This window comes from Enoplosus armatus, chromosome 2 (genome assembly GCF_043641665.1).
Source record: "Enoplosus armatus isolate fEnoArm2 chromosome 2, fEnoArm2.hap1, whole genome shotgun sequence".
NCBI classification, from domain to species: Eukaryota; Metazoa; Chordata; class Actinopteri; order Centrarchiformes; family Enoplosidae; genus Enoplosus; species Enoplosus armatus.
This window is the reverse complement of record NC_092181.1, coordinates 15,542,497-15,567,174: the sequence shown is the minus strand read 5'-3', so window position 1 is coordinate 15,567,174 and position 24,678 is coordinate 15,542,497. Positions and strand designations below refer to the sequence as shown.

The following is a 24,678-nucleotide window of genomic DNA, read 5'->3' as shown; positions in this document are numbered from 1 at the left end:
CTAACAGCACTCCAAGTGGTGGAAATACATGAGAAAATATAGACGGTGTCAAGTCCGCCTCGGAGGTTAACACCGGAACTCCTGACAGTGACTTCAAAATAAAAGGTGGTCCCAGCACATGGTTTGGGTTTGAGTAATTAAGTAAAAGCAGCAATGTAATGTGTGTAATAAAAAATACTCATATATTATAAATAGAAGTCCTACATTCAAAATCTTACTCAGAAATGTGAGAAAATGTAGTATCAAAAGTAATAAAAGTTTTCAGTGATACATTAACATGTAAGCAGTATTTAACTACTTATATTGATGCATCATTTGATCTATAACAATGCTTCATCTAAATTTATAATATTGTATGTAAAATTTCAATCAGTAAAGAAACTAGTAACCGTAAAATATTTATTTCTGAAATGTAGTGGATTAGAGATGTAAAGAAGGCTAAAGTGGAAACTCTCAAGTGCCTTGTATTTGTATTTGTATTTGTATTCAAGCACAGTACTGGAGTACAGTTAGGAATTTAGTCCCTGTTACAGGTCAGGTAGATCCTATTATCACAAGTGCACATAATCAGCTGAACATCATATCGTATCAGATAGTACTGAAATGATAAAATAGTAGTTAATCAGGGTCCTGGCAGAAAATCATCTTATTCAAACAAAAGCAGATGGTCTGCAGCATTCTTGAAATGGGTGAAGTTCACTTTTTTCAATTGTTAATTACCAGTTGACCACCAGGTGTCACTACACTCAATTCATAATTTTACAGAGAAAGTTAACGTGCTGAATTTGTTACTGCCTCAAGTAGTTATAGTAGTTGAGTATTAGTGGTAATAATAATGATAAGATGAAACAGCAATATTAATAAATATATTGGTACCAGAAATAAGTGTTAAAAGACTATCATTTTAACCTTTTAAAAATTACACTGGCATCAACTACTGAAATTATGATGATGACAATGATAAATATTATTAGTAGTATATTTGCAATGGTTTTATATGCGCCACGAAAACAAATACATGCAACTACGCATATGTGATTTTATAGACAAACGTAGTTTGTACTGATTATATTTAACTAAAAAGACAAAAGTTGACAAGCACGGTCGATATTTTAAAGATAAACCTACATCGGGGTAAAGGACAGAAAGTGAAATGAGTGTGCGAGCTGTTTGTTTCTGACTCCCGCCATGTATTTGGTGCTGCAGTACTCCTGCGAGACCAAGGGGGGCGCTCTGCACCCAGCCTTCACACAGACAGCACTGACTGAACGGACAGAGAGCTTTGTGCCGAAAACTAAACCCAACCTGTGTCAGACTAATGAATTAAAACGGCCCACTTGAGAGGTAAATACTAACGAGGAAACGCTTGGCAAATATCATGTGGTTTTGTTCGTAGTTGTGTGTTTGAAAATAGATTCATTTTGCATTTGTTAGGGTGTTCAAAATCATCCGTGGGGGCAAGTTGGTGGTGAGAGAGGAGGGCTCAGGGCGACGGTAGCAGCCCTTCTTCGCCAGTGAACTAGCGGCAGTACGGAGCGATGCGTTGAAGTTGAAAAAAGACAGTAACAAGTAAATTAGCTTCATTTTTAAACTTCACAAAGTAGTTGCATTTGTTGTAAACCACAGGAACTGACCACGAGCATGGCTATTTTAGGCATAGATGATAGGATACTTCACTTCCTCTGTGATTGTCTGTAGCTGGAGATGTGATGGGTACCTGAATAGTTTGCGGCCTAGGCTAGCAAAAGTAGGCTAACCAGTTAGCTAGCACGGCTAACGTGTATTAGCCACTCGCGGCTAACATTACTTCCTTCCCGCAAAATGCTAGCCGCTAGCCAATGATGTTTGCACTGCAACTAGCTAGCTAGCTAATTTGATAACCTGTATGACAGTAGACATACGCTGGCTGCTCTCGTGCTATCTTTAAAGTGGTTTTCTAACAAGTTAGCAGTTCAAATAGCTGTAAGGTTACCGGAGTAGCAGTTGAGCTTGTTTCTGTAGCTATGCGATGTTTGATGAGAAATTTACGGAAAATATGGAGCTGATGTTTAGCTGGGGTGTTTTAGCATGCAAGCTAATAATATGCACAATGCTGGTTTAGTGTTGGCTTTCTGTTGGAAAGTTTTGTGGATTAGAATATCGTTAAATATACAGGTGCTGTGTTATTAATTTTAGCGGGCAAAATTGATGGTTGGCAAATGAGAATGATGCTTAAAACGAGGTTTTGGTAAGTGCGGTAGCATGGTTGTGTTGAACTTTTGTTTTCTGACCCATAGAGGCCAGTAGAAGACCGTGTGGACCATACATCAACAAGCATGGAGTTATCGCAACAGCAGAAAGCGGCGGGGGACGGAAAGATCATCTATCCTCCCGGAGTGAAGGAGATCACGGATAAAATCAGTAACGATGAGGTGGTCAAACGGTTGAAGGTATGTTTATGGGGTTTCTTCCTGTCAAGATACGTTGTCTCCAAGCCTTAACCTCATTTATCAGTGTCCAGCCCCTGGCACAACGCCAAAACCCTCCAAACTTTCTGAACTACTGTATATTAATTCACAACAGGCCCTTCTTCTTTTATGGCAGCCCTCTGTCTTCTTGTTGAGATCTCTCAGTATGTAAACAACACTCATAAGCATGTCATCACTAGCAGTGTAATATGATGTTGTTGGACTCGAGTGAGACATGACACAGGAGATAATATTGGTCAGCAGTTTTGAAGTCTCCAACTTTTTCAGCATTTCATCTTGTCTCCCGAAGGCTGGAAAATGGGATGATCCCAAAATGTAAACACAAGAAAAGCAAACACACTCAAGCTATTTTTACTGCAAAGGAACAAAACTGTGACTCATGCTTGCATTTAGTCCTTCTTTTTCTAAGAAACAGTCATATATTCGCAAACAATATTGTGATAGTGATTTCAACCATACCTCCCACCCCTTCTTTACACCTGTAGCAACTGATTTTTTGGCCACTATTGGGCAACAGAAACAAGTTGTGAACACAACATTGACATATCATCACCTTTTAACTTGATATGGCGGGCTTGTTGGCAAACACTTGCTTATTTACACATCCAGTAGTTACAGAGCAACATTGTCATTCATTTGGAGTCGTGTTTCTGGCCACCTGGTGAATGTAACCAACTCCTGAGAGAGAGAAATATCTCTTTAGCTGCTAAATGCTCTACTATGTTTACCAGCTGGTCGCTAACTGTGTCTGTCTGTTGTGTAGTTGTGTGCAGGGAGTGTACAGTAGGTTGTTTTCACCAATAAAGACGCTATGAGCGTGAACCAAAACAGTAAATCTGCGGGTCGGACAGCTAAACAATGAGTTGAAACTCGCTATAAAGCTCTGTAAAGCCGAGGGGAGCTGCAGATTCACTACGAGCAACACCCTTCACGTCGTCACATTGTCACTTGATACATTTATTTTGAATAAATTCATTATAGCTGTTTAAAAATGGGTGTTAAACCCTCTCACCCTGCATCCTGATATCCACCCCTCCCCTTCCCCCACTTCAAACCCACAGCGGTTTCAAAGTTGGCATTCGTGCATCTGTGTTTACAGGGATCCTGTGACTCTTCTTAATCACATTAGATTGTTTACTACACTAATAGTGAAATGGTTTCCTGACATCCTAGAACTGTTTATAGAGTAGCACTGTGAGCATAAAGCACACAACCCCTGGCCTTGGCGAGCCGGACAAATGTGCTGAATGGCAGGTTGTTGACTGTGCAAGACAGATGTTCACAGATCCATTTAACCTCTGCTGTGTACTGCTGAGAGTTGGAAAAGCTGACAGTAATTGCATGTGCAGTAATCTAGCCAATCGTTTGTTGGAAGAGATTTAAGATTTGTGTTGTACTGCCAGCTGGGAAATTAGCCAGTAGACGGCTTATTTTATAAGGTTGATGTCCCAGTTATTCAGTTATTTTCATCGACAGTCAGCCACTATCATAAGTCCTTCTATAGTTTGGTCTAACACTGCTCATGTGGCATTGCAGAGATTCAGTTCAGAGGAGTCCATATAGCACCAGGCTGGTCACAGTTTTCATTTAGTCTCTGTCCCCATGGAAATAAATACGGTCAATATGCAACACAAGGAAGCAAATAAGTCTTTCTTTTATCTGAATATTACACACACATTTACCAGAATATATGTCTGAGCTGAGCAGAAAATGACAAATGACTTTGTTAGCAGTGTATTTGTCGGCTTAAGTTCAACACTGTATGTCACAAAGGTCTGTTGTATAGTCTGTCCTTATATTAAGCGTCTCACCCTGGCCTGCTTTGTGTTGGCCTTGTGCCTGGATTGTTTGAATTTTTAGTAAGAGTTGTTATATGAAACTGTTGGTTTGTCTGGGACTCGTGTTGTTGTTGTTGTTGTTATTTTTATTTTATTTTTTTAAATTGCTTTGATTTTTGCTTGGCTTTCATCAGACTCACCACTCCATTTACTCCCCTTTTATCCTTTCAGACAAAGTTATAATTTGTTTGTGTGCTGCAGAACGCTGAATGTGTGGGAGTAGCTAACAAGCTGAGTCTGTGTTATCTAGGCATTCAAGACTAAATAAATGTAAAACAGGTATTTCCTCTGGTGATAAATCACAATTCAACTCTTGGAATTTAAATTGGTGTTTTGGTTAAACATGTACTGGATGGATTTATGTAATAAGCAAAGCTTGAAACAGAGAATTATTTTTGTTGACGATGTTTGTTTTTAATTGAAAGATAAATGGTGAGAATGTATTTGCATTAGGAGCAAAATAGTCTTCAGTAACATTTGATAATATGCACCCTCATAGCCACTGTAGGAAAAGGAAAGTTAACCCAAGTCAAAACCTGCCAATTGCCTGATTGTTAATGGTGATTAGTCGGTGGGTAGTGGAGACGAGTGGGTGGTCCCACCTACTCTTCTTGGTAGGGTAGTAGGGGTTGGGAAAAATTGATTAATGTAAGAATCTCGATTGTTGTCTATGATTCTAGATTTTTGTACATCATTAATAACGTTATTTTGCCGAAACCCAACTGCGAGGGCACGGTGCAGCACCCTGACGGGTTACAGCTTACATACACTAGAGATATATTGTAGTTCATCTTCAAAAAAGGCCAGCATTTGGGTGCATTTTGTATTTGATAAATTCATGAATAGCTTTGCAAAACAAAGTTGAAGTATTCTGTATACTTTGTATCCCAACACCCAGAGACTAACATTAGGGAAGCAGAGCACCGAACTCCAGCATTAGCAACTCTGCTCACCAACACACGCTGCAACGCTTAACAAAGCGTCAGACAACTCTGGGCGGGTGAAGAAAATAACCGTGTCCACAGTCTGTTTCATTTCAAAAGCCACAAACAGTGACCTTCATCCAGACCAGTTATCTTAACTGCCAGTTATCTCGTACATGGCATTTCACTGGAGAATAGATTCTGAATCGAATCCTTACACCAAGAATCAGAATGAAAGATTCCCACCTGCATCGGGAAACACTGATGATTGTGCACCTGAACAATAACTGTGTGTGTTTACAACGTTTCGACTTTATGCAGTTTTTGACTATAATTTATCTTGGTTGCTTTCACAGTTTTCAAAAATGAAAGCTCTTAATAATGCAGTGAATAAAGATGGTAAGATGTAGATTAATGCTCTTCGGAAAACTATCATGACTTCATATATGTTGGGTATTGTAATGAAATAGTTGTTGTGGGTTCGTGGATCATGACGGTAGTGTATAGTGAATCATTTCCTCCCTAAATGCAAATACTAGAATCATACAGATGAACATGGATATGAACTGTTAACAACATGCCATCATCAGAGCTCACATTGCTGGTGAAATAGGCCAAGTAGGGTGTTTTATAGTTTTTAAAGGGCAATAGCTAACTGAGCCCACCCAGTGGCAAAATATTTTCACCAGCACAGACTGTTCATGTATTCTTTGATCTATCAAAGAAAAGCACTGTGTACAGAAACAGAAGGAAGGATGAGGAATCGGGACACAACATCTGCTTGATCCGAGTGTGTGTTGTAGAGATGATCACACTTACAGATGAAACCACATTTATTTCTTTAAAAAACTGGTTTAGCTGAAGGAATAGTTCAACACTTTGATAAATAGCCTTGGGTTTGCTGAGAGTTAGATAAGAAAATCAATACCACTCTCATGTCTGCACTGTGAATATGAAGCAACAGCCAGAAGCCTTTGGAGCCTTGTCGTCACTGTGAGGTTGCCAGGCAACCAGTGGAGACTCCAAGAAGTGACTGCACCCGGCCAAGAAATAGTGCCTCATATTACTAGTTTTGTGCTCATTATGGGGGGCATGATATGACATATGTTAATTAGCAAACTTTAGCATGTGCTGGTAGGTGTATTTTGTAACCTTTGGACAGAGCCAGGCTAGCTGTTTACCCCTGTTTCCCCAGTCTTTGTGCTAAGCTAAGCTAACCGGCTGAGGGCTGTAGCTCCATATTTACTATACAGACATGAGCGTTGTATCGATCTTATCATCTAACTCAAGAAAACTAATAAGTATTTTTCCCAAAATGGCCATTCCTTTTAATACTTGAAAATAAGGAAGATGCTTCCTTCTCACTTAGCACACAATCTTTTTCCATGTCATATTATGTTGGACTTGTTCTACTTTCACTGTGTTTTTTTTTATAGTGAATGCATGTTACTTTTAACCAAACCAGGTGTTTAGACCAGAAACAGCACTGTGTTAAAAATAATAAGCAAGGGTCTGTTTTGATGGTGTTTGTTGCTCCAGGTAACAGTTCCAGGAAGGCCAGTCTGAGTAACAGATCAGTGAGTTTGAAGGTTTATCGGACACCAAATGAACCAAATTGATATTATGAGGAAGAAATTTGCAATCCTGTAAAGCTATCACAGCAACGAGAACAGAGAATTGCCCTGTTTATTTTCCAAAGTGATTTACCAGGATTGTGTGCTTGCATGTATTTGATTGGCTAATGAGTTGCGCTGCCAGATGATATGACATTGCGTTTTTCAGCAACTGTTGAGCCAGGCTCTACTTTTTTGCCGGACTATACTGTGTTGTTTTTGCTGGAACTCACTGCTCCAGTACTCCACTGTGCTTGTCACATTGAAATGAATGGTGGGGCCTTGGTTTTTTTTTTAATGGCGTGTTAATGTCTGTTTGCAGCCGAAGGGTTCAAACCCTGGCTAACCTGTTTAAATGACAAGAAGGCAGAGAGGAAAAAAATTAAAATGGTCGATGGTTGTCTGTTTATGGTTTATTAGATATTATCAGAGCTGCTTGCATGAATTACAGGGTTATATTGTGGCTTAATTTCGGTTAAACATTTAGCAGAAACAGCACAACTGTTGTGGAGTCTCAGACTTTGCATCAGCAGCCGTCTGAAAACAGGTCACATATATTTTCAGACTGAGCTGAAATAAGGCCAAATAAACTACAATAAATTGCGGGTGCAGAGATGCACAGATTTTCCACAGCTCAACAGGCCCACACACTCGTCTCTGTGTAGAGAGCCTTCACTGACTTGGTTGTGACTGTTTCAGCTGAGAACGACGGAGGGTTGGTGTGAGTGTGTGAGTGTAGTGCTCTGCAGTCTGCTGGAGCTGTTGGCCCATCCCCCACCCCCGCTGGCTGCCTGGCTTGTTTAGTGAGCTCCACTGCTCTGCTTCGCCTCTCTCTCATGTACACACACTCACTCATCACTCTCATAGAGGAAGTGGTAGTTTAAAGCGTCCTAGTGCTTCTCCTTGAGAACTGAGATGTTTGATAAGATTGGTGCGCATACAACCTCTTGAGTCGGTAGTGTTCACGTTTAACCGAGAAAAACTCTTTAATGAAATATTAATGGATAATAATTCCTGTCACTTTAACCTTGGGCCTTATTCATTTGCAATGATATCATCCAAATGGGCAAAGGGAAATTAAAATTCAACCCCCATAAACACAGGAAGGTTGTAATTTTCAACAAGAATAAATTAATTTAATTGAATCTGCAACATGCTGTTTACATACTTTTTATTTTGGTGATTTAACTCTCTAGTCTGTCTCAGGACACTTTCCAAATCCAGAATGGGGAATGTGTTTCTTACTTTGCATCTATTGATACTTTAAAAGTGTCCAGAATAATTCGAACTCACATTGTTGTCATTTAATTCAATAACTCTTTAATGATAAAGCATCATGTGTGTCACTCACTTGAGTATTAAGTTCAAGCTCTGAAGCTCCAAGTTGCTTTATGCTCATTTAGCTCTTTGTTTTGGTTGTCTAGTTGCACAAAGACTGTATGCTTGAGTCTCACTGCTCTCATCTATCCCTTCATATGAAACTGAATGCAGCCATTTCCAGCAAACAAGCTCTGACAGGCCAAGGGACTTGTAACTGAGGCGAATTGTAACGTGCTCTGGATAATTAGATAAGCTACTCTGAGTGCCAGTGTTTACAATTCATACTCTGCTTCCTTGATGTTCCTGTCTAGTTCCTAATTTTTACTGGACTTTAGGTCAAATCTTAATAATATAAAGAGTCATTTCAAAGTGTTTTTGAAGCTCAGAAAAATGTATTCATCTTTTTGCAACTGTGTATTTTGTAATTTTTTTATTTTTTGTAATTAATTTCCAACTCACCCTCCACCCTCGTTGCTCTGTTTCACAGATGGTGGTAAAAACCTACATGGACATGGATCAAGACTCTGAAGAGGAGAAGCAGCAGTATCTCGCCCTGGCACTCCACCTCGCCTCAGAGTTCTTCCTCAGGAACCCAAATAAAGACGTGCGGCTACTGGTGGCCTGCTGTCTGGCTGACATCTTCAGGATCTATGCTCCCGAGGCCCCCTACACCTCCCACGACAAACTCAAGGTTAGGAACTGACCCTGGACAACTGTGTGAAATCCTCTATCAAGCAACTAAGTACTGTCCTCATTAGGGAATAGCATGTAAAGGTTTTGCTCATTACACCGGTTGAAATGACAACTGTCTTCTGATTTTATGAGCTGTAGTTAATAAACATAAAAATGAGCAAAATAAAACTCTTGGCATTTGTGTGATTAAGGTATTCAAAACTTGGTTAATTTGCAGCAGGATTGAGTGTTGTGATGTCAAATAGCCATCTAGATTAAACAAGTGTTACCTGCTAAACCACAGTGAACATCACAGAGATTTCTAATGTTACCTGAAGTGTATATTGGCTGACGTTGCAAACCATCGTAATTTATACTTTGCTACTACTGCTTTTTCTGGTCAGTGTGCTCTGTCTCCAGAAAACTTATTTTCTTATTTGAGCACTCACCAATACTACTACTACTATACTAACATAAAAAAACTATTAATTCATTTACATGTTCAAATGCTTTCCTGTGTTGTCTCCAGGACATCTTTCTGTTCATCACCAGACAACTTAAGGGACTGGAAGACACCAAGAGCCCTCAGTTCAACAGATACTTCTACCTGCTGGAGGTAAGGCGCTTGCTCGGTAGAAACCACGAGGGTCTAAACTAGTGTTTTGTTAATTGTGGTTCAAGGGACAGAACAACAAGCTGCTGATGAAGGAGTAATCTGTCTTAATGTGTTTCTCTAGAACCTGGCGTGGGTGAAGTCATACAACATATGCTTTGAACTGGAGGACTGCAACGAGATCTTCATCCAGCTTTTCAAAACACTCTTCTCGGTCATCAAGTAAGTTCCTTATTATCTGCTGCTGCGTCTTTGTGTGTAAAATCTCATCTCATCAATCATATCTTACACCTTATATATCTTATGTCACCAGATAAGCTCCCTCTTTACTTTCTTCTTTCTTTAACATTTTGTGCTTACCTAGAAACATGCAGACTGATGGATATGATCCCTGTTTCCGCCAGAACCCATTTTAGCACAATGTGTAGAGGGAGTTACAATGAATGACCGTTCTTTTGTTTTTGATTTATTATCGGTTTTCAGTTTTTCTTCTTTTTGTCAGGTAACACTTGAAATGTTGATGTGTTCAAATGTCCATGTCTGTCTTTTCTGTGTCTACAGTAACAGCCATAACCAGAAGGTGCAGATGCACATGATGGACCTGATGAGCTCCATCATCATGGAGGGAGACGGAGTCACACAGGAGCTGCTGGATACCATCCTCATTAACCTCATCCCTGCACACAAGGCAGGGCACACATTCATGTCAAAATGATCATGTCAAAAACAAAATCTGGATATTTATTTTAAATATTAAATGATGGGTGAAAAACAGAAAAACTCTGTTACTTAAAATCGTATTATAAATTTACCATTTTGCAGCACAAACACTTACTGTTTATTATGTATTTAATTACTTTGTGAGACTTCTTCTCTTTTTTTCTTTTCAGTAATGGAAACTTATTCTGAGCTGTCCTCAACACAATAGGAACCCTTATTACTCTAAACTATTATGAAAAGTGTCTTTTTGGAGCAAGAACAACCTTTTTCCCATCCTTAAAATCTGTTTTAAACAATGACGACAATGAACCTTGCATATGTCTCGGCCTCTGTCAGCTGCCATCATATTGGAGTCTGACCAAAAGCTGGAAGTTTGGTGTATCAGTGTTTGAGTAAGCTGTCAGTCGAATGAACTTATCAGTGTTTAACTTTCCTTGGAACAGAATCTGAACAAGCAAGCTTACGATCTTGCCAAGACTCTGCTGAAGAGGACCGTCCAGACCATTGAGACGTGCATTGCAAACGTGAGTAGCAGCCTCCATGTTTCACTTACCCATTTTCAGTTTTCCCCTGTGGTTTTGTTTTTCTCGCTCTCTTCCTCAGACTCTCCGTCCACATAAATTGCTGTCTGTACATCTTGTATTAGTATTTATCTCACACTGTGTTTATTTTTTTTCCTCAGTTCTTCAATCAGGTGTTAGTGATGGGCAAGTCATCAGTCAGTGACCTATCAGAGCACGTCTTTGACCTCATCCAGGAACTGTTTGCCATCGACCCTATGCTGCTCACCTCTGTCATGCCACAGCTTGAATTCAAACTTAAGGTTAACACAACACACTCAACACACACAGTCACCGCCCAAAATGGTACCAGTACATCTCAGATCACCTCAGAACAGTTCCTCTTGATGCCTTGCTCAAAACATTGATCACACTATAGTGAAACATATAGGAGTGAACTAATGTAAAGTCAGTTTTTTGCCATATGGCTAATACAAATTGTTAAATTGAACTCACAGACTTGGGCTGCAATAAATCCATCCATTAGCTATACCCGCTTCTCCTTATATGGCGGCTGGAGCCAATCCCAGCTGACATTGAGCGAGAGGAGGGGTACGCCGTGGACTGGTTGGCAGTCAATCACAGGGCTGACACACATAGACGGACAACCATTCACGCATACATTCGCACCTACAGGCAATTTAGAGTTGCTAATCCTAAACCTAACCTGCATATTTTTGCGCCACTCTGAAACACTAGAAAACCACATGGTACTGATTTCTTGGGTTGCAACACCGTGACCACTTTTAAGGACACCTTTGCCGAGCAGAGTGGGCAACTATCATACTGTAGCTGCTTCTGCGTATATCACATACTGTTTGGATGTTAATGTTTTTCTGATTCTGTTAAACAGAAAAGGAGTTAATAGTATTCAAACATACTTAAAATATAATTGTCCTTTATAGCAGTGGCAGTGACACTGCATCCCAGCTCTGAGTGCGTTTGTGCTCCAGGTTTTGCAGGTACCACATCAGAGCACAAGATGGGGATGGTTGACAGTTTGTCTCGCTGTTTTGTTTGCATCAGGACAGTGAGCAGGAATAAAATTAATAGTTTGAAAAAGAACTCCAAAAATGCAACTCGTATTTTACATGTGTTTTTGTGTTTGCAGAGCAATGATGGCGAGGAGCGTCTAGCTGTTGTACGGCTGCTAGCTAAGTTGTTTGGGGCCAAAGACTCAGAGCTGGCCTCACAGAACAGACCACTGTGGCAGTGCTTCTTGGGACGGTGAGTTACATGCATACAACACTATGCACACACGCACACGCACACACACATACACACAGTGTGTGATGCTTTAAGCTGATCCAGTTCAATCAGGAGAAACTAATTAAAGGAAAAGTGCTATGATTAAGGTGTTATAAATGTTTAAATGGACTGCACTTTTATAGCACTTTACTACCTTAACAGGCAAAAATTGTACAATTGTCCTCTCATTCACCTGTTCACACTCACCAATGGCGACAGCGCTGCCATGCAGAGCACCAGAGATTCGTGGACAACCCACCCTACCTCCTGAGCCACAGCCGTCACATTGTAGAATACACAATGGAGATTTGTAAAGATAATAAAAAGTTATGTTGTGAAAAGAGTTGATAAACTCATGAAACCAGAGTAGCAGTTTCCTCTGATGGAGTCTTGAAACTGGTGGTTGTAAAGATCTTGATGGTATATAGTGAAGTATATAAATGTTCAGTTGAAAACAGGAAAATGAGCACAGGAATCTGATCTGTACTCTACCAGGTGGCTGATGTGGGGCGTGTCAATGTAGCAATGAAATGAAAATTGAAAGTGAAAGGAGCCCAGTTTTGAATTCTGTTAATGACCAAGATAATTGGTTAGTTGAGGTGAATAGTACATCCATAATAAGTTGTCTGAATTAACAGGAAGTGTGCATATTCAAGAAGAGAGTGTGCAGATTTCTCAGTGAAACATTTGCTTAGTTTCATTCAGACACTTTCCTCAGTCAACCACTTGCTTGCTCACCTGCTTTCTCAAAGTATGATGCATAATTCAGTTCATATCCTCATGTATAACTGACATTTTTCTCCAGGTTCAATGACATCCACGTTCCAGTCAGGCTAGAGTGTGTAAAGTTTGCCAGCCACTGCCTCATGAACCACCCAGACCTGGCCAGAGACCTGACAGGTGTGCTTTTGCTTGTGTTTGTGTTTTTCTGACTGACTGTGACGTCTTCACTCTCCTCTCAGCTCTAATTCACTCCTTTCTTTCACATTATGCTCTGAACAAAAATGTAGTTAAACGTCCTTCTCCGTATTATCCAATCAGAGTATTTGAAGGTGCGTTCCCATGACCCCGAGGAAGCCATCCGCCATGATGTCATTGTCACCATCATCAATGCCGGGAAGAAAGACCTCAACTTGGTCAATGACCAGCTGTTGGGCTTCGTACGGGAAAGGACCTTAGACAAGAGGGTGAGACAAACATGCACTTGCATATGGTACATTAGCACTGCAGATATTATTATAGGCATGTAAGAAATGAATTAAATGGCATTTTGAGTAGCAGTGGATGTATTGATTTGGCTTTCACATTTAAGCTCTTTCTGTCCTTTATAAAATTCTTGTTTAGTTCATTCAGTCTGGTTTTCAGCAGTCGTCAACTTTGGAGACACTTGAAATAACATTTCTCAGCTCTTCATCACATCTCACCCACATTAACATGCAGATTCTCATAAAGTTTAATTTGCACTCAACAGTTCAGGATTACCCTCAACACCAAGTTACTTTCTTCATAATTGAAGAAATGTAAACTGACTTTCCTCTTCATAATTTAAAGAAGTTTTTCTTCCCTCTTCTCCCTCCCTCTATAGTGGCGTGTGCGTAAGGAGGCCATGATGGGCCTTGCTCAGCTTTTTAAGAAATACTGTCTGCACCATGAAGCCGGGAAAGAGTCTGCCCAGAAGATCAGCTGGATCAAAGACAAACTGCTGCACATCTACTATCAGAACAGCATCGACGACAAGTAAGCATTACAAAGATATATAGATAGCTGAAAAGAACAACACGGCTGTTTTGCACATGTCAACCTTGCAACATGACTCAAGTAGAGGTTGATGTGAGAAACAGCATAAACGTTTAGAGAAACCTTCAATAAACTTCAAAATACTGAGGTACTTTGTGTCTGTTGTGATAATAGTACAGATACAGATTTACCAATCTAGATAGAATTACTGTAATTAAATGTCAAGTGTATAAGTTCAGTGAAATTATTGTGGATTCCTTTCTTGATCCATTTTCTCTGTTTTCACATAATTCACGTAAACTCTCCCCTCCTTTCTACAGGTTATTAGTAGAGAAGATCTTCGCTCAGTACATGGTCCCTCACAGTCTTGACACAGAGGAGAAGATGAAGTGTCTGTACTACCTGTATGCCTGCCTGGACACAAATGCTGTCAAGTCAGTAAACCTGCAATATTGACTCCTCAGCAACACATTTTTAGATTGTAAACGTAAATACTGACCTGTATGTTTCACTTATAAACACACTTCTAGAAAATACACCGTATCCACATGCATCATGAGAACAAACAACACAATGTCAACAAGTACATATCACCGCGACGGTATATTGACCGCCCCCTCTCCTCTCACCTGTTTCTCCTCTTTCTTGGTGTAAATGATCTTTGCTTTCAGGGCCCTGAATGAGATGTGGAAGTGTCAGAACATGCTCAGAAGCCTCGTCAAAGAGCTGCTGGACCTCCACAAGCTGCCAGTGGTGAGTTGACACACACACACACACACACACACGCGTACAAAACTAACCATCTCCTCCATGTCTTCGGATGCAGATGTCCCAACATATCTATGACTTTTTCTCTCTCTTTCTCCCCGGTAGTCCGAGGCCAATAACACAGCCATGTTCGGGAAGCTGATGAGTATTGCCAGTAAGTAAATATATACAGTACGCTGCGTTAATGTCACTAACTCACTCGCTCTGTCATTTCTTAAAAATGTGACTGACATCCTGATTTAACTCTGCGTTGTGTTTACAGAGAATCTGCCAGACGCTGGGAAGGCCCAGGACTTCATGAAGAAGTTCAACCAGGTTCTCGGTGAAGACGAGAAGCTCAGAGTCCAGCTGGAGATGCTCATCAGCCCGACCTGCTCCTGCAAACAGGCTGAGATCTGTGTGGTGAGAGGACACTGAACACTCATCTATTTACTCACTCACTCACAGACAGACAGACTGTCTCCATCTCCCTCTTAATCTTTCAACACATACACACAAGCCTTAACATTGTTGATTAACACATTGGCCACAAAAACACAATAAGCTGAATGCTGTTTGGTTTTGAGCCCACGTTCCACACTGTAGCAGTCAAAAATCTGTCAAAGTAGCTTTAAATCCAGGAGGACTGTGTGTTTGTTCAGTGTGAAAAAAGAAAAATTGTGGTAGTTACTGAAAATTGACTGAAATCTTTTGGTGCAGTCACTTAAAAAATGACATAAGTACCAGTAGCTGGAAGTGTTGTCATGCTATAAAAGGGAAAGCTTCTACAAGTACAGCATTAATCCACACCTAATTAATATCCCCTATTTCTTACTACAACAGAGCAAACTATGCAGCCTCTATTGGTGTTTTTATCCTCATAATTTTAATCAGATATCACATTACTATGAAATACCTGACGAGATCACAGACATTTTCAGCTAAGAAGTTACCACGACTTTGAGGACCTCTCGTGGTCAAGTGTGTTGGTCAGATTTCATCAATCAACTCTGGTGCTGAGGAAAGAAACAATGACATGTACTTTTCTCATCCACCTCATGTTTTTGAATTGTAATTAGTGAAATGTGAAACTGTAATGTGAGCACACCTTCAGGGTTAAAGAATGAAGGTACTGTAGGGAAGGTTATCCTTGAGTTAGTGATACAAACCTTGACGTGAATGTGTATGCAGGTATACAAACTAAAATCCATGAATGTTGATGTTAATGGTGTATTGTTTGTACTGTGTGCAGAGGGAGATCACTCGGAAGTTGACGTTCCCCAAACAGCCCACAAACCCGTTCCTGGAGATGGTTAAGTTCCTGCTGGAGCGCATCGCCCCCGTCCACATCGACTCAGAGGCCATCAGGTCAGAAGAATTCCTGACATGTTCAACACAGTATTGCGGCTGGGTTTTACTCTCTAAATGTCACAACAGACCACACATATTAGGACATGTTCACGTCTAAAATCTAATACCAATAAAATGGATTCAAATTGAAAGAGATGAAATTGGACTCATAGATCTGTTCTATTAGATTTAATTATGTTTTTGTGCAGAACGCAGAAACAGAGGCAGTGATAAGACAGAGCAGCAGTCTCAGTGAAAGAGCCAGGTACATGATGCTCCCTGTGTCATTGTGTAATACCATTAACAGGCTTTTCTCATTCACTGAGACACCTAGTGGTGGTGAGGTGCATCCGCAGGCCTTAGACAGGGCACAGGTTTAACCCTTTCTGCTTTATGGAAAAACACCATGAGTGAGGAAACACACATACTGAATGACTTCTAGTGCTTAAGTTACGCAATTGTTATGATGTCTAATACTTTTATGTTGTCCTAAGATTTCAAAGTGTCAAACTTTGTCATATAACACACAGGTTTAGAGTGTTTTAATAAAGGGATGGTAATGATTTGCAATGTCTTCTTACAGTGCTCTGGTGAAGCTGCTGAACAAGTCCATTGAGGGCACGGCTGACGATGATGAGGAGGGCGTTACCCCTGATACAGCTATCCGCTCTGGCCTTGAGCTTCTCAAGGTACATAGCGGGGACAAATGTGACAAAATGTAATGTGTGTGTGATTAGCAGTAAACAGGGGCTTAAACATGCGAAATACTTTTATAGTCTTTTAAGGCTAGAAGTGATGTGATTAATGAACAAATTATTGTTAGAAAATACATAATTTCTACTCTCTCTACTTGCTTTCTAGGTCCTGTCGTTCACCCATCCCACAGCGTTCCACTCTGCGGAAACCTACGAGTCTCTGCTCCAGTGTTTGAAGATGGAGGATGAAAAAGTGGCCGAGGCAGCCATCCAGATATTCAGAAACACGGGGCAGAAGATCGAGACAGAGCTACAACAGATAAGATCGTAAGAGAGAAATGATATTATACTTCAATTCAAACAATAGACATTTTTATTGGACTATATAGTCTGCATCTTTAAGGGGCACTCTGCATTAAAATATGAGAACTGTACAATGAAGGAAGACTTGACACTTTTAGCATTAGCCATACTGGTCCACATCTGGATTGAATGAAGGGAGTAATCTGCTTTGTGTGAGTCTTCCTAATGTCTGTTCTTATGCATCCATCAGGACTCTGATTCCCATCCTGCATCAGAAAGCGAAGCGGGGCACACCTCACCAGGCCAAGCAGGCCGTCCACTGTATCCACGCCATCTTTAACAACAAGGAAGTGCAGCTGGCACAGATTTTTGAGGTAGGGGACAGTTTCCTAACTTACTGAATTGCATTTATTTATTTTAACTTGCATTGTACATTTCTTGTCTCCTGTTCTTCCATTCTGTGCACCATCTTTTTCTTGAACTGAGATTTCTCGCGCTGTTGTTTTCCTTCACCCGCAGCCTCTGTCACGTAGTCTGAATGCAGACGTCCCAGAGCAGCTCATCACTCCCCTCGTGTCCCTGGGCCACATCTCCATGCTGGCCCCAGATCAGTTTGCTTCACCGATGAAGTCCATTGTGGCTAACTTCATTGTCAAGGACTTGCTCATGAATGACAGGGTGCGTGGAGATCAAACTGTGTACTAAAACAGACAGTTGCACATATAATAGCACACTTTTTACACCTTTTGTTTTTGTATGTTTTCAACAATATCATGGACACCTGTATATACATTACAACTTTCAGCAAATACACTAGTGTTTGTGTGTATATGCATATAAAAGAGTGAGAATGTCACTGTGATTTGCCTTTGTGTCTCCAGTCGGTGGGGAACAAGAACGGGAAGCTGTGGACCACTGATGAGGAAGTTTCACCAGAGGTCCTAGCTAAGGTACGAGGCAAACACATCTGTGGTATTTATTTTACTTCTAATCCAATTGGGATTTTTCATTTTTACTTCATGCATGCACATCCTCAATCTTGTGTTTGATGATAAAGATTTGGATCTTGTTCGATATGTTTGTAATAAAAACAGAAGGATATGTTGTTAAGATGCAGAGACCTCACTTGATTATTTATTGTTCATGCTCTTCCTGTTCCCCCAGGTGCAGGCCATCAAGCTGCTTGTGCGTTGGTTGCTAGGAATGAAGAACAACCAATCCAAGTCAGCAAACTCCACCCTGCGACTGCTGTCAGCCATGCTGGTCAGCGAGGGGGACCTCACAGAGCAGAAGAAGATCAGGTAACTCAGGGGTTAAAGGTCACAGTAGAGCTGTAGATCTAGTGGGAGCATGCACAAAAGCTCAGAAATGTCTAACTTTGGATAGAGACCGTAGCATGTTATCTTGTTAGCATTACTTGCAACAAAACATAATAGTTAACAGCTCTTTAGAAAAGCAAGCTGTGGCTTAAGTTAAATTAGTAAGTAATTTATTCCAGATTCAGGGGGGCAAGTGGGGAACAAAATTGGCACTTGTAAATTAATTTAAATGTTTTAAACGTCTTTGTTGTTTCTTCGTCCTCACAGTAAGTCAGACATGTCTCGTCTGAGGCTGGCCGCAGGTGGGGCCATTATGAAGTTGGCCCAGGAGCCCTGTTACCATGACATCATCACACCTGAACAGTTTCAGCTCTGCGGCCTCGTTATCAATGTCAGTCTCACCTTCACATCACTTTCTTTATAAGACCTTTTTAACAGACGATATGTTGACGTGTCACAGTAGGAGAAACACAGGTGTAGATAATAAAGTGAATGATGGCTGAATTCCATTTGGCTGCCTCAGGGTCCTGGTATTGTGCATGCTCATTAATGTTATTAGTGACACCTGTATTTTTCCTACTACGACAGGTGAAAAAGGCCTATTGTAATATGCACAATGTACTGTATATGAACACAGTGAGAACTCATTTTTACATGTCATTAGATTAATTGGCAAAGTACTATATGAATACAAGAAAGCATTCCCATTAGTAAATACTAATAATCTTGTATGGTTGAGTTTGATTTAGTCTCCTTACTACGTACAGGATGAGTGCTACCAGGTTCGTCAGATCTTTGCTCAGAAGTTGCACCTGGCTCTCGTCAAACTGCTGCTGCCCCTGGAGTACCTGGCCGTCTTCGCCCTGTGTGCCAAGGACCCGGTGAAGGAGCGCCGCGCCCACGCCCGACAGTGCCTCCTGAAAAACATCTCCGTCCGCAGAGAGTACATCAAACAAAACCCACTCGCTCAGGGTCAGTGTTCAACCTATGGATGTTTTCATGCTGAAACTTCATGTGCTCCATGATTACACACGCCACTGCTGCTCATGTCAAAGAACGTAGCTCTGATGTTTTTAATATGTGCTTTATTGGACAGCAGTTTTGATCATGAAAGATCACATAAGATGGTTTCCATCCATATGTAGCATACATTTTTACAGAATTATGTATGTTATGATTTATTCACTGAGACTGCTTCCATTGCACATTGTCACATTTTGTTTTTATCAAAAGACCAACTTTTCCACTTCAGCCAAGCGTAAATGTTTTTTTTATATTTCCACTCCACTGTTTTTTATTTGAAAATTGAAAATGCTCCGAAAAACAGATGGCTGGAAACATGCTATTAGACTTATTAAAATGAGTTATTCTCTCTCTCCCCTCAGAAAAACTTGTCTCTCTCCTTCCTGAGTATGTTGTTCCCTATATGATCCACCTGCTGGCCCACGACCCAGACTTCACAAAACCACATGAATATGAACAGCTCAAAGACATCAAAGAGTGAGTGTTGACAGACTGTTTTGGTTTTGTGTCCTAAACTGTTCCTGAATCAGATGATACAGCTGAGAAAGTCTTTTATAAAATCCTTATTTTTCTGATTTAATAAGAACATTTTATGCTCTTGACATAGCACATGTTTATTGTGTTTGTGTGTGTAGGTGCCTGTGGTTCATGCTGGAAGTGCTGATGACCAAGAATGAGAACAACAGTCATGCCTTTCTTAGGAAGATGGTAGAGAACATCAAACAGACCAAGGATGCACAGTGTCCTGAAGATGCAAAGGCCAATGAGGTATACACACACACACATATATGTGTGTGCTTACTTAATGCGACAAACATAGAACAAAAAAAACACTGAGAGAAATAGGACAGCGATAAGACACACAACAAAACACAGCCAGATAAAAAGCATCAGAAACAATCACACACATCTCTAAAATGTTCGTTAAAATGTGTCCAGTGGGATGAGACTTTCATGTTTCGATGTCCTTTGAATGACCTTTTAATGTGGGCCTGTGCAAGATTTCAAAAACGCTGTATTGAGACTTGTCTTGCCATCATTATTTGGAACAAAACGTTTTTCATGTAATTCTTAAACACTGAGTAATCATAAGCTAACAGCTCTTCAGGAACTGTCAGCTGATGTCCATATTTTTTTTTTAATTCATAAAATTATTTATTACAGTTCAGGGGTACGGTTAGGGAACAGATTTCCCAGTTATACATTTCTTAAAATGTTTTCATTTTGATGACTAAAGCTTGTACAGCATGTTTATTGTGCCCACGCTTAAAGAAAAAAAACAAACTTGATGAAATCCCAAAAGTGATGATGATGATTGGCTGTAAATCATGTATGGTTGGACGTACATGATAGTTGCAAATCTGTAGCACATATGGGTAACAATACATTTATTTATATTTAAAGTTTGGACTAAATGGTAGCACCACTAGAAGGAGAATTGTCATTTTTGAGTACATGCATCAATGAGGACCAGACTGCTGTACAAAATGTGGGGATTTTATGTTCATCGGAAGGCAGTTTTTGTAAAGAAAGCAAGGAAGCAAAAACAAAAGGCCACATAATTATTAAACAGTCCTAACAGTGTGTCTCATGTTGTTGTGTTTACAGAAGCTGTATATTGTCTGTGATGTTGCTCTCTTCGTTATCGCAAACAAGAGCACTGCATGTCACCTGGATTCTCCGAAAGACCCTGTCCTACCCTCCAAGTTCTTCCTCGTACAGGACAAGGCAATACCCCCCCCCCCCCACACACACACACACACACACACACACACACACACACACACACACACACACACACACACACACATACAATGTACAAAAGTGCCCTCACAACATTGAACATTTCAAACTCTTCTTAAGAATGACTTATGGGAACACACCTTTTTAAGATTAAAGCCAGAATCTCGACCTTTGTGGTTTAGCTGTTTATGCTAATCAGACTTTTCTGTTATTTCTTTCAACAGGACTTCAAAAATGATAAAGAGTATCTGTCGACAGAGATGAGACAAATGCTCCTCACTGGAAAGGTAAATTCAAAACACTTGATGCTTTCATGACCGCTGTAAATAGGAGCACCACTCAGTGTTGCACCTATTTACTTATAAATATACCTATTTACATTTTAGATAGTAATGCTTAAAGTTGTTGCAATGGTAGTTTAATTTGAAGGTGGCGTGCAGGGGCAGAATACATGATGAGGTAAAAACTTTTTTTGGTATAATGCTTGGGTCATCAGCCCTAGTCAAATGAGTTTAAAGAGAGGGAAAGCTCTACATGTAGTAGTGATGGTGAACAGAGAATGGGGTGATCTACTGAAGCCCCCATTACTGATTATTTTTAACACATCATAATCGTTGGGGATCTAAACCAACAAATGCACCCTACAACTCCTCATCATGTTTCTTTATGCAGCCTAAACCCGCTCCAGTGTTGGGAGCTGTGAACAAGCCTCTGACAGTACCAGGGAGGAGGATCTTCACCAAGACCACCACAGCCTCAGACACAGCCAGTAACACCAGCACCAACTCCTCCCCACTGAGCTCCTCAACCATCAACAAGAACAGGTACACACACACACACACACACACACACACACACACACACACACACACACACACACACACACACACACACACACACACACACTCTCGTACACACACATCATCAGAAGTAGAGCTTTGTTCAACTGAGTGATTTTCTTTTTTGTAATAACAGCAATGCTGCAACTGAGTCATCAGAGAGCCGAGCGCAGGAAAACAATGAGAACCCAGTCATTAAGAACGACGAGGGGAAGAAGGTAAGCTCAGAGAGGACGACCAGGTGTCAACTACACATACTGCAGCGTTAAGCAGAATAATCTTCACTGAGCTTTCCTCAACTGTCTCTCTCTCAGGAGGAGCCAAGTCAGAATGCGACACCCGACGCCGAGACAGAAGCGTCGCCCGTCAAACGACGTGGCCGTCAACCTAAAACGGCTGCTGCTGCTCCTGCGGTGGCCGAAAAAGAGGGAGCGGCAGCGCCAACGGGGGGTGGAGCTGGCAGAGGCAGGAAGAGAGCAGCTGACCCCAACTCATCGACAGAGTCAATCAACATCAAGATGTCAAAACAGCAGCAGCAGAATGATGAAGGGACAAAGAGACAGATTGACTTGCAGAGGTGAGAGAGTAATTTACCTGAGTAGCTTAGCTTATCGGAGCTTTAGCAGATAAATGATGAAGGCTTGATAGTGGTGCTTTTAACTTGGTAGTGTGACTCTTTAACCTATAGCTAATGAATGTGCCCTAGTCCTGAGACTGCACAGAACTCCCATTGTCCTTCAGATGTCAACTTTTTCTCTCTTCAGGTGGTCATTTTTGAGCCGAGAGAATGAAAAAGTGAGAAAGTGGAAGCCAGGAGAGGAGACAGGGAGAGCTGTAGGGACAGTTGCCCTCCTCCTAGGCAGTGAGGGCGACACTGATATAGAGCTGGAGTCCAGCCCAGAGGGTGTTGTCAGTGGCAGGAAAGAGGGACAGACCAGCTGTGCAGCCCGGTCTAACACACATTGCCAGGGAGATACCAAGTCTACAAGGAGGGTAGAGCCCAACAGTGGAGACGAGGCAGGCGGGCTGTCAGTGAGTTGGTTTAGTCGTAGTCTTAGTATGTCTCTAACACAACTACAATGTGTTTGTCTGTGAAACCTTTTCGTAAATATGCTCATTTGCTTTTTTTCAGAGAGTTACTTGAGAAAATTGTTAGCGCCCTCTTGTTGTGTGTTAAGGATGTAGCTGGAGCCAGGAGGTGATTAGCCTAGCCTTAACTTAACATAAAGTCTGGAAACAGCTAGCCTAGCTCTCCCCAAACTTCAAATATAGACAGATTTTAGTGGGAGTCACGTGCTGTAACTGTTCCAGCAGTTTATCCATCCCACCAGAACCTCTGAGCAGTGGCTGTGGCTATAGCGCTGGTTTCCAGATATAGTCTGTGAGCACAGGTTTTAGCACAGGTCTCTGTACAGGCACAATGGTACCAAACCCAGCAAGTCAACCCCCTGTCAACGGCCCTTTAAACCACAAAATTATTACATTTTACATTTGTTTTTTTTAGCATAATATGGGACCTTTTTAAGGATTAAACAAATGTGGGAGTGGTCTCGATCTTCTCATCCAATTCTCGACAATTGCATCAATGTTAGGTTGTCATTCGGTGTTGGGGTGGTCTTTTAAGTCACTGTGACGATGTCACTGCCCAATCATCTCTCTGTTCTCATCACCTGAGTCCAACTTTTGTTGTCTTTCAGGTAAAGAGGAAACCGATGAAGGTGAAATCAAGACTGTAGAAAATGGGCCAGACTCTTCCTCATACCTTTCCAAACCTACGCACACGCTCCTCTGACTTAAAAGCTTTCCTGGACACATTATGGACCTTTCTTAAAACACACACACTTGTACACACACATGCACAACACACCCCACTGACATCCTAGAAGGTTTTAAATACCTTTATAGTCATGATTTGAAGCTCATTGTATGTAGGTCTTACTCAAAAAACATGTTTGTTTTTTTTCCCTTTGTGTTTGTTGCTCTTTGCTTCTTTTGTGGAGCCATTTTTAAGAAAAAAAACAGGATGGACATTTTACAAACGTTTTAATCTGGTTATGATTGTTGCTTATTAAATTCCCTGGGAAAAATCCTACTGTATGTGTCCTGACCTCTTCCTCCTCGTGTCTCACAATATTTTAATTTCCCGGCTCACCAGTTTTACTTACACTGTTGTATTTTGTAAATACCCATGTGCAAATTTGCCGTTAAACTTTTTGAATATCCAAGACAGTTAAAGAATCGCAGCAGATGGCTAAAATATGGGAACATCATAGCATAAGATTTGTGCAGTTAACAGATGTACCCGCACCTAAATTTTATAACCTTTGGTATGTTTAGGTTTCTAACTTTGGTATGTTTAGGGGCTTTAGCTTGGTTATAGCATCACAAGGCCAGGTAGAAACCCTCAGTGGCTTCTTCACTGACACCTGTAATGCTTTTGAAGGCCTTTTGATTTATTTCCAGTGTGTTAACGGACAAATTTAAGCTGTCAAACAGATTCTGGATACTGTACTCCGAGCTCTGTTTCCCGCCTCGTCCCCTAGACTGATCAGGGGCTCTGAAATCGAGCTGGAATTGAATTACCGTTATTGTTTTTTTACTGCTGAAGTATGAAACAGTACTTCCCTTTGGAATGCATAAATGATATATTACTATACAAGTATGTGTTCAGGTTTTTGTTCATCTTTTACAATTATATATTTTTTGTACTTTTGTCAGTTATTTTGTTGGTTAAAGCCTGCTTTGAAGCATTGAGTGAGTGGAAACCTTGCGGGTTGTGTTGATGACGACTTATTTTTGATGTAGTTTTAAAGTATGCCTATTCTCATGATCATATTTAATTTTTTTTTCTTTTTTCCAGAAAATAAATGCTTTTAGATGTTACCGTGCAGTGTTTGTCTTGATCGCCGTGTTAATGAAGGGCAGTTCTTAAAAAAAGAAGACACGA

At 40.7% G+C, this 24,678-nt stretch overlaps 1 protein-coding gene across 1 annotated transcript; it reads left to right on the top strand.

The window, feature by feature from the left end:
• The first annotated feature begins 1,660 nt into the window (after positions 1–1,660).
• On the top strand, positions 1,661–24,603 carry pds5a (PDS5 cohesin associated factor A). The gene is made up of 34 exons (XM_070914277.1): positions 1,661–1,747; positions 2,277–2,429; positions 8,650–8,853; positions 9,364–9,450; positions 9,572–9,669; positions 10,009–10,135; positions 10,611–10,691; positions 10,850–10,990; positions 11,839–11,954; positions 12,781–12,875; positions 13,017–13,162; positions 13,561–13,712; positions 14,033–14,146; positions 14,384–14,465; positions 14,586–14,634; positions 14,743–14,882; positions 15,712–15,827; positions 16,393–16,498; positions 16,671–16,831; positions 17,058–17,181; positions 17,327–17,485; positions 17,689–17,757; positions 17,972–18,108; positions 18,394–18,517; positions 18,894–19,098; positions 19,512–19,626; positions 19,785–19,917; positions 20,758–20,877; positions 21,117–21,179; positions 21,565–21,716; positions 21,868–21,949; positions 22,046–22,308; positions 22,496–22,763; positions 23,429–24,603. The coding sequence occupies exons 1-34, from the start codon at positions 1,661–1,663 to the stop codon at positions 23,465–23,467; spliced, it is 4,308 nt and encodes a 1,435-aa protein (XP_070770378.1). The 3' UTR covers positions 23,468–24,603.
• The last annotated feature ends 75 nt before the right edge of the window (positions 24,604–24,678 follow it).

Coding starts and splice junctions, on each gene's coding strand:
- pds5a (XM_070914277.1), top strand. CDS start 1,661: ATGATAGGATACTTCACTTCCTCTGTGATTGTCTGTAGCTGGAGATGT. Junction 10,692..10,849: donor TTGAGACGTGCATTGCAAAC/GTGAGTAGCAGC, acceptor TTTTTTCCTCAG/TTCTTCAATCAGGTGTTAGT. Junction 17,486..17,688: donor ACTTGCTCATGAATGACAGG/GTGCGTGGAGAT, acceptor TTGTGTCTCCAG/TCGGTGGGGAACAAGAACGG.